Source organism: Ptychodera flava, chromosome 11, assembly GCF_041260155.1.
Source record: "Ptychodera flava strain L36383 chromosome 11, AS_Pfla_20210202, whole genome shotgun sequence".
Classification (NCBI taxonomy): Eukaryota; Metazoa; Hemichordata; class Enteropneusta; family Ptychoderidae; genus Ptychodera; species Ptychodera flava.
The window spans coordinates 42475742-42489208 of NC_091938.1; the positions used below are offsets into that span (position 1 = coordinate 42475742).

General features: G+C 36.4%; 1 protein-coding gene across 2 annotated transcripts in view; it reads left to right on the plus strand.

Annotated features, from left to right (window-relative positions):
- LOC139144313 (WD repeat and HMG-box DNA-binding protein 1-like) overlaps positions 1–13467 on the plus strand; it is a 100279-nt gene that overhangs the window by 29213 nt on the left and 57599 nt on the right. For both annotated transcript variants that reach the window (XM_070715010.1, XM_070715009.1), the window contains exons 4-10: positions 1261–1420; positions 2956–3002; positions 3359–3407; positions 3557–3756; positions 6461–6599; positions 8117–8360; positions 9349–9506. In XM_070715010.1, coding sequence (XP_070571111.1) covers positions 1261–1420; positions 2956–3002; positions 3359–3407; positions 3557–3756; positions 6461–6599; positions 8117–8360; positions 9349–9506 — 997 coding nt within the window. The remainder of the gene's footprint in view (positions 1–1260; positions 1421–2955; positions 3003–3358; positions 3408–3556; positions 3757–6460; positions 6600–8116; positions 8361–9348; positions 9507–13467) is intronic.

Genomic DNA, 13467 nt, shown 5'->3' on the forward strand with positions numbered 1-13467 from the left:
TTTCCAAAATCAAGATTTTAAAAAAATTCTTTTGATATACATTGCTGAAATGTTGTCATTTGAGGGTGCCCAAAATTTCATGTTTTATGGCGCAACTGAATATAAACCAATGGCCACCATTACCGAGAGCACCTGAATGGCAGGATGTCTGTCCTCCTTGTTACACGCATTACCAGTGTTACGCGCGTGGAAGTAATTGTAGTTCAATTAAATACTGGATAGAATAATGTTTATTTGTTTTTTAGTGTGACAATGCTATCTGTATCAGAAAGTTACTGAAAGCTTTCTTTACAACTATTGATGCACCTCAGATGCCCATATCGTTTATGAAAAAATTGGACAGAACTGATGATGTCTGTCAAATGTTACATACGTTATTCCATAGACAATACAGGGGTCTTCCCTCTGTTGTATATATGATTACCCTAAGAGCCAATTTATACAATTCACTTCATAATTCTGAGGTATTTAACTTCGTCATGACATATATATATATAAATCAATCAAGTACATTTATTCAGATTGGAAAACACACAATTTGTGTATAAAGCCAATCCAGTGTCTGTCCATGTTACATACGTTGCTAGTTGCCATAACATTGCGTCAGATATCCTCCTCTTCTGATAATATTTAAGATTAAAATATCTTCTGAAGTGTGTTTCTAGTTCTTGAAGACTAATGGGTTTCTTTCAAACTTGGCACAAGGATCATAATGGCATACATGTGATCAAATACAATACAATGTCATGTCTGTCCATGTTACACGCGTTACTGTTGCCGCGACAATTTGCCCTCCTCCTTAAACAAAGAAATTATTTATCTTAAAAAAAATATTTTTAGATGACACACCTGTAGTACTGTCCACCCACTCAACTTTTGGATTCAGATTAATTAATTTAATTTTTGACCTTATTGTCACAAAGTGGTTGCACTTTACTGTGGAATGACTCAAAACCAGCTACTACCTGTGTAAACAACTGGGCACTACGTTGGAGTTCAAAGCTCTTTCTCCAATGATAACTCGAACATAGTTTTTGGTCAGTTGTCAAGGCTGTGTTTACAGAAAACATGCAAATAATATAATGTCTAGTGAATAATTAGAGGCCCAATATCACAAAGAACAGATGGTATCGGATCATGTGATTTGTGAAGTATTCTCATATGAATGTTCAGTAAAGTACTACATGCGACGTGACCCTATTTCTTTACTGCTGAGGACAATGAGATTTACATTTAACAATGGGTGCACTTTTGTTGCAGCGATTTTCATGTCAAGCTGGTGAAGGTAGATGGGAGCACACAGAAGATATTTCTTGGCCATGATGCTCCCATTCTAAGTGTTGCCTTAGATCCTGAAAATGTTTTTATTGCATCATCAAGTTGTGATGGTTCTATCAAAGTCTGGAAAATAGAAGACCAGGTATGTAGAAGGCTAAAAGTAAAATTTATCCTTTTTCGCTCACATGTTCACAGTGTGGAGGCGATTGTAGTTGAGTGATTGATCCGACGATGTGTCCAAACAATTTTGGGGGCGAAAAATTCAATTCGCAAGCGTGGCTAATGACTTTCAAAAATTTTTCGCCAAATGAGTTTTATTCGCATTTTGTGAGTGTGGCAAGCGCTAGCGCGAACACTGCAACATTATTGAAATCATTAAGCATTTTTACTTAAGCCAATTCTTCACTTGCATATTTAATGAACTTTCTTAATTAGGGATATTTATCTGAATTGACCAGACCATTACTGCTACTACGTGGTATGCGCATTAACTGCAGGGCTCCCCCTAAGCCACCAAAATGATTAGCCAACTCATTAGCCACATCAAAAATCTTGTAGCCACTTTGAACAACTTTAGGCAGTTTATAATCTCAAATGTGGCAACAGCTCTGGACAGTTTATAATCTCAAGTGAGAATGCAACAGAGTGGAACGTAAATAAATCATGTAAACAATATAAAAGCTACAAAAACTCCAAACTTAGAAGGAAACAAGATAAAGTACCTTACCAATTCATGAAATACATGTTTTGTCCATTTAATTCAAAATGAATACACCGCATTGACTTTAAAACTGTAAATGAGTCTAAACTTCACATTAGCTGGTCGGTTGTTGCTAACTAAGTGTCTGAGTCAGTGTATTGAGTTATTCCATTATTTCGAATCTGATCCCAGGTCCTTGGTGTGTGAGATTCTTATTCTCACATGACCACAAAATGCGTTAAATTCATACTGGAAACATTGAATGTTTCACTGTATAGGCGACTAACATACTCCGTTGCCGTGTGCAGTATTTTGTTTCACATAAACGCGAACTCCGTGGCGAGTTCCAATGCCGATACTTCAACTTCTGCTACAGACAAAATGTCCAACAAAAAAAATAGCCAAATGTTACAAATAGCCTATGTTCACCAGTTTTTTGGAAAATTCGTCCAGTTTTTTGTAAGTCTGTCACCATCCCGGGTCACACACAACGTACAATGTTATCCGAAATCATAACAACGCTGTCGCCTGCCCCGTACTCTGACCTGCTTACTTTGTAGTTCCGGCCCGTGTGTTACTCATCGTGCCATTGGATAATATTTTACATGTGGAACGAAAGGCTATTTATAATCCAATCAGAGCTCGTGTATTATATACCGCAGAGTGTTGGATGGTTTCTGAGAGTGTGGGATCGATTTTACCCACACCATCGATCCCGCACTCCCAGTGGCCAGGAATGTGAGAAAAAATCAATCGCATACTGATGTGAGTCTGTTTGTTACAGAATATCAAACACACATGAGTGTAGTTCTTCTATTACAGTTTGTCCAAAAGTATAAAGGGATGATGATTATTCAATCATGTTGACGTTTGTGATTTTTCATGTATTTGACTAATGTATGCTTGGTGCTCAGGCTGACTGTTCAGGCTTACTGATTATTAAACAGTCAGGTCATTTTTATTTCTCTTTTTTTTAGACTTGTGTTCAGACGTGGAATATTCTTGCCAGGTGTAGTGATCTCAGGTAAACAAACTATCAACTAGGTATGATGTGTCAATACGGTGGTATCAACAGGGTTCGAACTCACAATGTACGGTACCCAGTCACTTAGTGGAGAAGCCACAGACAAACCCACTCAGCCAAATCCCCAATCTCAAAAAAGATTGGTTCAATAACCCAGCTAAGTTGTTACAAATTTTTAGCTGCAACCCCTCCACATACTGTAGACTTTGTGAAGCACTCACGCTCAAGTGTAGTTTTTATGTGCTGAACAAAGTTATTTCTGGAATATAACCCACTTAGTTGTGTAAGTAGTGTCACATGTTTGCATTGTGTTTGGCACAAATAACTTATATGAACTTCTTCATTAACTTTTACAGCATATCAAAGACATTGTGTAGGTTGTCATTTCAACCTGGCAAAGGCAAGGTATGTCTTCAAAGGTTTATTCACAATTTTCCAATAAAGAATGCACCATTATTGTACTCTGCTAAATTTCATAAAACCAGTTTCCAAACTGCTTGTTGCTTCCTCTAGAATTTATAAAGTCTCTCAAAGGAAAAATGTGTTTCGTTCAGTTTCTTGCAGTTCCAGTTGATAAGGCAATACAAGTATTTCAACGAGACAATTGGACAAAACTATACAGTCTTCAAGATGAGAGAATACAACAAGAAATGTCGCTTTCAGCATGGTCTCTTGATGGAAAGTTTGTCATTGGTGTCTCTGTAGATGGTGGTATTTATGTGTGGAATTGGGAATCAAAATCCTGTGTTCAGTTGTAAGTAGCTTATTATAGTAAACTGCATTCCAGAAAGTTTTGCCCATACCTCTTTCAACTCTCCAAAGTTCACTTACATGTATATGAAGCGTTTCTAAACCAAGGCAAACAACAAACACCTACCATAGTTGTACGTCTGTTTGTAAGGATGTCCGTCCACTCAAATATCTTGAGAATAGCACTTTACTAACAGATTTGATTTTTGTTGTGTAGATGCAAACTACGATTATGAGAAACCATCTTTTTTTACTTTTTGATATTGTTGAAAATATGCAAATTAGTGCAAAAAAAGGCGTTTTGGTAAAAAATCTTCTTCATAACCGCCAGTCAGACAGCTTTAATATTTGGTATACAGGTCCCTAGGGATGACCCAACATACATTATTTAAATTGTGATTAAATATGCAAATTTGTATTTTTAAGGAATTTTTTGTCATTTTTGATCAAAATTTATTTCATCAAAACTGCTCGTCTGACAGCTTAGATATTTGGTATACAGGTTCATAGGGATGATCAAATTATGATGAAATCTACAATTTTGTAGTGATGGAGTGCTGAATACTTGGAAGGGCTCATCCTTTAGTGTAAGGTTTATCAAAAGACTACAGATGAGGGAGACTGGCTGTTGTACGGCGTCAATGAAAAGACAATGAACATTTGAAATACAAACATGCTAAATTTTCTATTTGTGTGTGACCGCTGAAATTACTCCCACAACTGAAACATACATCCTGATCAATACAAATTTAATCTCATGCTGTGTGTAAAATTTATGCAAAAATATTACTAGGGTAATTTCATGGGATTAAAACCCAGTTCTACAGCACCAATCACGTAGCATGGAAGTACAATATGACTATCCCATGAGCTTAAAAAACACAAAAGCACTGACTTATTGATGCTACACACTTTTTTTAATGAACACAAAATGAAGTCTATATTTTTACTTTTGGCATACATGTTTTCCAAAGTACACAGTAAAATGAAGTTGTTTTCCCTTGTTTTTCAAAATCAATGGCATTTAATTACGTACAAAATGTTACCTTTTCGAGTATGTTGAACAGCTGTTGTGACACGGTCACAAATTCTTCTGCATTTAATGGCTTTGTCACGTGTTTGTGGCTCTGTAGGATGTTATACCCTTGAAACCTATCTGCAGGCCCGATAACTAAATTTCTGACAATTGGGATAATTATCCATAGACAGTCTCCCAAAGTAGTAACAAAGTGTTCACCAAAAGATTTATGTTCGTTTGTCCAGCCTATATGGAGATGTTGAAGTCATCTGATGATAGCGTTTATCTCAGTTCAATCCTCGAGTTTGCAATTCAAAGGAATCGTCTGGAAAATACCATTTGCTGCGCTCGAAACAGATGTTTCAACCAGACTCTGTTCATAATATTCGCTGCGTAATGAACGTGTCTGTGGCGCTGAGTATTCCTTTGCACGTCTTCATACAATCTGTACACTCCAGCACTGACATCTACTTCTACAAGTGCGAAGGGTCGCAAAATTTTGCAACCCGCAACTATCTGAACTGACACAAGCATACTATACTGATTCTGAACAGTGAACAGTGTACATTACAGTAAAGAAAAAAGCAATCACGTTTTCTAGACTATGCAAATAGCAAGCCTAGACATGCGCAGTATGTATGTCTTGGCAGTCTGGCAATAAGTTGCCGTTGATGGCGCCCTGTACTGTAAATTGGAAAACCCACTGACTTGATTTCTTGGTTTGAAAAATACGGGAAAAAAGCTGCGACGCGCATGTTTTTTTGCAATGGGCGCGTGGACAAGAAACAAAACCTGTTGTTTTTGGCCTTAGAGGACTTTTCTCTCCCTTCTTCAAGGATATTTGTGTAATTTTAATTCACAAATTAATTTAAGTGCTTTGTGAGGAAAGGCAGCTAGATATTCATCAAGATGAAATTTAATGCTTAAATTTTATGCTTGCATGGATGAAGCAATCAGCTGTCTACAAGTTTACTACACTGCGGCTTCCTCTTACACTGTGGAAGTGTGTATATGCAGAGAGATACACATATTGGCTAGAGTCAATAGAATGGGCAATTTTCCCCAGACTGTTTCATATGGCCACCTTTAAGAAGGGTTGAGGTATCATGGACATAATGGGTGCAATGGAATATTGAATAAAGGTTGACATTGGCGCCATTCAGATTTTTTACCAGGTGACAGTAACAATACATATCTGTTTCACATTGTCTCAGATTTTCAGTAAAGTTGATAAAATAAGAGAATATCTTGGCTAAAGTGAACAAAAACCGGTAATTATTCAAAACCCATTGTTACTTTCACACCTCACTGTGCTAAAATTAAAAACAATGGAAAAAGTCAGTGACACAGTTTTCCCCAGCCTACTCAATTGTTGATTTCTCTTACAGATCACACTTAATTTTTTTAGGAAAAAGACTCAAAATTGCACATTTTTGAGAAGAAGAAACATATGCTCAGCGATTCTGCAAAATAAACACATTTCTCAGAAATACAAATATGTGGGTTCCCAAATGTGAAATTAAAGAAGATTCAAAATAAGTATCCTGAACATGGGTTTCACCTTTAATGTTGAAGTATCATGATAATCAATGTGAAGAGAATGTGTGAGAAATTTGAAAAATGTGAGATTTAAAGAGTACAAAGAGATAATCTAGTAATTGCATCATTTGTTATATTTACTTATTGGCAGTGTCCAACATGACAAGAAATTAACAATATGTGCTATAGCCCTCCATCCAAAAGGCAAGAATGAGATTGTATATACCGATACTGAGGGTCAACTTGATGTTATTAAAAATCTTCTACCAGAATCTGTTGATCAAGCAAAGGTATGTCACATGTCACATTGCATTTAAGGCACATGACTGGCAATGCCTGTGACTTCTCTATCACTTTTGACAAGGACTTCTAGATATCCTCATTGTGTGTGATTTAATTGCGTTCTCTTTTTAGTCTCCGCGGATGCAGTCCAGGGGGACTAGTGGTTTTGGTCATGTCCGTATGTCTGTCATCAACCTATGTCATACATGTTCATGTCAATTTGTTTTGCAATATGATCAAATATGGCCACATGGCGGCAATTTTGTTAGAATTTTTTCATGTCCTGAGCCATAACTCAGGCACATCTCGACCGATTTTATTCAAAGTTGGTACAAGGACAGGAACATATGTCATAAGTATGGACTTTGATGTTTTTTACGGTAAGATCAAATACATTGGCTGCGTGGCAGCCATTATGTCATGATTTTTCATGTCCGCAGCAACCAACTTTATTCAAGGTTGGTACAAGGTATTTGACTTATGTAATATATATGCATGTCAATTGGTTTCACAATCTGATGCAATATATCTGCCTGGTGGACATTTTGTTTGATTTTTTCATGTCCAGAGCCATAATTCAGACATTTAGCAACTGATTTTACTCAAATTGGGGAAATTGACCTATATCATAAGTATGCATGTCTATTGATTTCACAATCCAATAAAAAAATGGCTGCCTGGTGACCATTTTGATACGTTTTTTTTCATGTACAGTGCCATAACTCAGACATATTTGCACCAATATTATTCAAAGTTGGTACAAGGACATTGACCTATGTCATACATATGCACATCATTTTGTTTCATAACACGTAGCAATATCATGTCAATTATTGAATTTTCGTAATTAGGCTGATATGTCAAAAAATGCTGCATCAAATTTAATGAAACTTGGTACAGATGTTGATCTCATAGTGTTGTAAATACAATTCAATGTCACATAGCGGTATTGTTTAAATTAATTGCTAATTTGCATTTCCATGATGATTTTTTGTTGTTTTCATGAATGTCCAGAAGCACTGGATCAAACTTTGTGAAATATGGTCAGGTGATAATCTTTCAGTGTTATGATAGGATGCAAAAATGTGTGGCAACATTCTGTCCATTAGTTACTAATTGACTCATTTAATGACCTTTTGTCATGAGAATGGTGGCCTAAATTGTCTTTTGATAAACCTTAAACTCAGAATCCCCAGCAAAAGGGAAAGTAACATGTTTCTTGAAATATTTCTGTGCAGTTTTTCATGTATTCTTAGTCACCTTTAATTTTTTGTCATGATTTTAAATGTAAAAATGTCACTATTTTCTCAAATTCAGTCCACCCTTTCCAACTACATTAAACTTAAACTTAAACAAACCAAATGTATAATGACCTTGACTTTCCCTTATTTACATATTTTAATGACAAATGTGAAGATATTTTTGTGGTGATATCTCTTTTCTGTTCTATCATACACATTGAAAGTTACAAGTTACTTCATATTTATTATCTCCATTTCTGTCCATATCCCTTCTCATACCAAAGCCATCTCACAGTGAGATAACCCAGTCTACAGAATTTGAAGATGACAACCATGATGATGAAGATTTCTTAGCAGCTGCAAATGCCATTGAGCTTCTCCATGGTAACCAAGATAAAACTGCAAACTTCGTACATGATGAAGTAGATGATGGTGATGATGATGATGATGATGACATTGGTACACTTGTTACACAAACACCAAAACATCGCAGTCTACTTCGAATACAAGATGATGAGAATTCACTTGGTAAGCAGAAAATCTGGAAAATATCAGGAAGTCTTAAATGAATATTTAACCGTAAAGATTTAATTACTGCTTGTTATTAAATATTGCTTGCGAATTGATTATTATAATTAACTGTAAGAAGGTTTACATATCTGAATTGACGAAATAAAATCACAGGAAGATTTCCTTGTCTGCAAATTCAAAGATCATAATGTTTGCTTTGATTTGATTCAAATATGTACATCTTTAATTGTGATATGTGAATCATAATATTAATTGATTTTTTAAGGCAATCCTCAAGCAAGAAAGGTTTCATATAATACGGTACATTGTGAGAAAGTTAACATTTCTTATATGACAGAGGAAATTGCACAAGTTTTCAAAAATTGCAATATGTGTTTGTCCTATGAAGTATTTAGTTTTATCGAAGAACTTATTACATTTTTATCAATGAACTTTTATTTTATATTTACAATATAGTTGGTATTATATATATTTCATTTCTATGAATTGAAACAGGTATTGAAAGTATTGATAGGTATGTGTATATAATTGAAATATATAACAATAATGTATTTTTAAGAAATCTAACTGCCAAAGGCACTTAATTTTTCAAAGTAAAATGAAAATTATTCAGTGAAGGTTAAATGCAAGGTGCAGTGAAAAATGATCAAACATCCATTTCTTTTCAGAACAAGAGGGCAAAATTTTCCACTCTCAGTTGCTGATTGCAAATTACCCTGATTATATAGTGATAGTTCTCAAAAGAATGTGGTAGCAGCCATATTTGATGCTGGAAAACAATATGGTGGATTATGGCTTGCAGAGAATTAATTCTCTTCACAGTTGTTATCACATAAGTTGTGACAAATTTCAGACAATCTTAGCAACATTCAAAGCAAGCAGAGACACCACACCATCTGTAATGTAAATTGCAGGAGTGTGCATTATGTCAACCATTCCTAACAAAAAGTCCTAATTGCGTGTTGATTTCTTTATGATCCTACAGATAGTACATCCAAAGGCACTTCTAGTATTGCCAATGACAGTGATAATGAGAGAGTGGTTGCAAGGAAGCCGTCAGTTTACACAAGTCCACAGTTTGTTCCATTACAAAAAGCCTTTCAGCCGTCATCCACACCAGTTCATCTATCCAGCCGATTCATGGTAACTGACACTACTATTTTTCTGTGTTCTTTCCATATACTTTCACTCTCTCAGTTCTTTTCCTCCTATGTGTGTCTGTATCAGTATATCTATCTTTTTGTTCTCGTCTCTCCGCCATCATAATTACTTCTGTCTCTCTTTCCCACTGCTCTGTGTTGAATCAGCCCCTTATTTTATAGCTCCTGAACGTATAGTTTGATTCCTAATATTGCTTTCCTTCGACTTTACTAACTCTTTACTAAAATCCAGCCACAAAGCACGATGGATAATTTATTTTACCAATAACCCACGCCACAGACACGTATACATAAGATTTTGGTACAATTTTGGACATATAGCAGGCGAGTGCTATGTGGAACGTTGATTGCCCTAAAGTCATGCTGTGATATCTTGAGCTTGTTGTTGGGTGGCCCCTGAACATTTAGTCCAAAGTACACAAGACTGTGATCGGAAATGAGAGACTTATCAACTCTGATGTAGCGCACAAAAGAACTGGTCAATCTCGTAATCAACAAGTCAAGAGTACGTGTGTCCTTTGGTATGAGTCGACTTGTTGCCATGATATTTTAGTCCCATTCAATTGAGCAAGTTTGACAGCTTGATGATATGTGGTTCAAGTGGAGACTCAAAGTGAAAATTGAAATTGGCAGCAAGGAGAAGATGACCAGTTGGAGGCGCAGTTGTTTCCAAGAGTGACAAGAATTCACAGACAAAGTCATTGCTTGTTACTTTATTAGCTCTGCTGGCAGCAACACGGAGCTAATCAAATAGGCTGATTTTCCGTCGTCGTTTGTCGGTCATCTGTCAACAATTGCCTTCTCCTCTAAAACACCATGTCCAATTGCTTTGAAATTTGATATGCAGTTTACTTTATAGGGTGACTTCAGTTAGATTTGTTCAGACCGACTGAAATTTGCATATTTGTATTTTTAAGGCAATTTTTGCCATTTTCAGTCAAAAAATGTCTTACTCCAAAATTACTCATCTGATTGCTTTGAAATTTGGTATTACAGGTTCATACACATGAACTTAGTGTGATGTATTGAAATTATGATAAAATCTGCAATTTTGTATTTTTTGGGCAATTTTTGCCATTTTTGGTCAAAAATGTGTTTCTCCAAAACTACTCGTCTGATAGCTTTGAAATGTGGTATACAGGTTCCTACAGATGAACTAAATTTGATATATTGAAATTATGATGATATCTGCAATTTTGTATTTTGGGGGCAATTTTTGCCAATTTTGGTCAAAAATGTTTCTCAAAAATGCTCGTCAGATAGCTTTCGGTTGACATGTTCTGGATTACATTAAAGGACGCTCATTTTGCAAAGAGACGTCGTACGAGTAGCTTAAACAAAGAGCTCCAGAAATTGCGGTGTTTTGCGTGTTTTTAATGAAAAATTATGAAATGGGAATGCTCTACAGCAGGGTAAATACCTTATCAATGCATTACGACTCCATATCTTTCAAACCAATAAGTTTTCAGTACAAGTTTAGTGAGTAATTGTGCGTGGTCAGTGAGAACGTGAACCCAGAGGACGCCAATTGAGATTCAAATATCACTATCAATCAAACCTTGTGCAAAGTAAGACACGAGTCAGCTGGATGTGTAGGGTTTGCTCTTACCGGCTACTCAAGATGATTAGCCTTCCTGGCTAATACAGTGTGAACACAAGTAGCCATATTTTTTTTTAGGGACGGGTCAAAGGTCACATATGTTAGAGGGTCAAAGGTCATATAATTAAATACATGGAGTAATGAGCAGAGAGCAAGAGTGATGATAAACAAAACATTTAGAAGTCAGCCACTTTCTCATCATTATGTATCCTCAGAATCAGTGCTGCTTACTTCAAGAAAATGAATACTTCACATCAAAACTTTCATGCATGTTTATTGAACACCAATCTATCTATCAATCACTTTCAAAATTGACCAGCAGATTTTAAAGGACAGAAAAATTACAGAAAATAATTAACATTTTCACAATCTTCATGAACTGGCTTGCCATGATCACATTGATACTGATTGCAACCCTGGCCACAAGAGAGTAAACTTTTAGCAACAATTTCCAAGCTTAACTGACACAGTATTTTATATCGCTGTTTCAAATCAAGTTGATTAAACAATACCCTCGATACAGAAGTGACATTTTGGTATTTGACGCAAAATTATTCTAAAATACGCAGAAAAAATTTGACGTCTTTATAATTTTAATACTCACTTTAAAAAAGCTGTCCCCTTGTGACAATGACATACTCGGCCTGCTGCACTGCACTTCATGGCCAGCCTGAACATGGAAATAGAACATGTACACTTGCTTTCAAGTAAAATGGTTCATTCATGGTTACGTCACATTGAATCTACACATCACAAAGCGTTGTGCCAATCATTAATTACATGCAAGTTCTATATGGACAAGGGTTTTAGACAGGCAGGAAATTCTCACGTAAATACGATACAGTTAACAGGCTACGTGTATTTGTTATGGTTGCATGTCATTGGGGTACACCGTACTGTAAAAATACGGCCCGGGTGATGATCTAGAGTCTGCTGAGTGGTATTCCTGAGGTCCTATTGGATCTCGACCACAGTCTGCTTGGAATGCACTTAGTCTGTAGTAAAAGAGTCTTTTCTGTAAACATGAAGTCTTTATACTGCTAAACGAAAGTACAGCGCGGAACCTGCACTTGGCTCCAGCATTGCACGGCACAGCAGATCAACATCTGAGAGACGTTGATACTGAAGACCCCCAGCTTATTGTTTTTAGGTAACAGAGCACGCACATCAAAGGGAAATTTAACCCCAAACTTTTACGGAAAAAGACTGTCTCCATCACTAACCCACTTCAGCTTTACGGACTCCGCGGTAACTTTATGGAAACGTACGCATTTTTGACTCATTTTACACAAATAAAAACCTATACTTGTCTACAAAGTTTATGGCAAAAGACTCTGCAAGAAGTTAAAAAATTTACCGCAATGCAACAGAACATCGAAGAACCAGTACCATAGAAGCGAGACTGTATATGGTAGAACGTAGTGAACAAACGTTATAAATTTCGTGTTGCCAGTCTGGCGATTGCTTTGACTGTCTGAGTCGCCAATGAGTCAATCAATTCACTATTTTACCATCTGGCGAGCGGTAGCGTGAACACTGATGTGTACCTAATGTCAATTAGCATTCACCTTATCTGCTAAGAGTGATTAAAATAGTAAAATATGTGTCAAGATTTCCAGTGTCGAAAGGCGTGCACAATAGTTTATTCACAGTTCTCCAACTTTCGTGCGTAACTGCCACATTTCTGGGAATAAAAAACGTGATCAGACTACATTCAAGTCGATTACATCTTGGTAACCATGAAGAAAAAAATGTATTATCGGGTACTCTCTTTTTTGAAATTTTTGAGGCCCGAAAGGGCTGTTTGGTTTGGTTTTGTGGCTTTCCACCCTATACCAAATGTACAGATCCCAATGCGCCCATCGACATTCAGCATGAATAGTTTTTGTTTGTAAATCTACCTAGGCCAAAAAAATTGATGTTTCTGGTCACCGCCTGCATCGCTTCAAAGTGTGTGCGTCAACTTTTTTTTCCCTGTTTTTATTTGCCCCTATGTAAAAAAGGGGGGAAATGAATCAAATTCCATCAAGAATAAAAAAAAATTGGAAAAAAATCGCGTCACCATACCATTTTTGCCACATGTCAATGACCAGAAACAAACCTATTATTTTTTTGCCTAATATAGCGACAATGAAATCAATACTATGTTGACAGGGTGGAGCACCCACTAATGGGCAAATCTGAGCTTTAGAACAGCGGCATTTTTGATTTCGAGTATTTGTCATGGCCTAACTGAAACGAACCGGGAAACGAAGGCTGTATGTATCTATATTAGTCCGAGCTTGAGCATAATCTGAGAGCAAACAGTTCCGCAGATAATGCGAAAGATTGCAACCGTTACCAA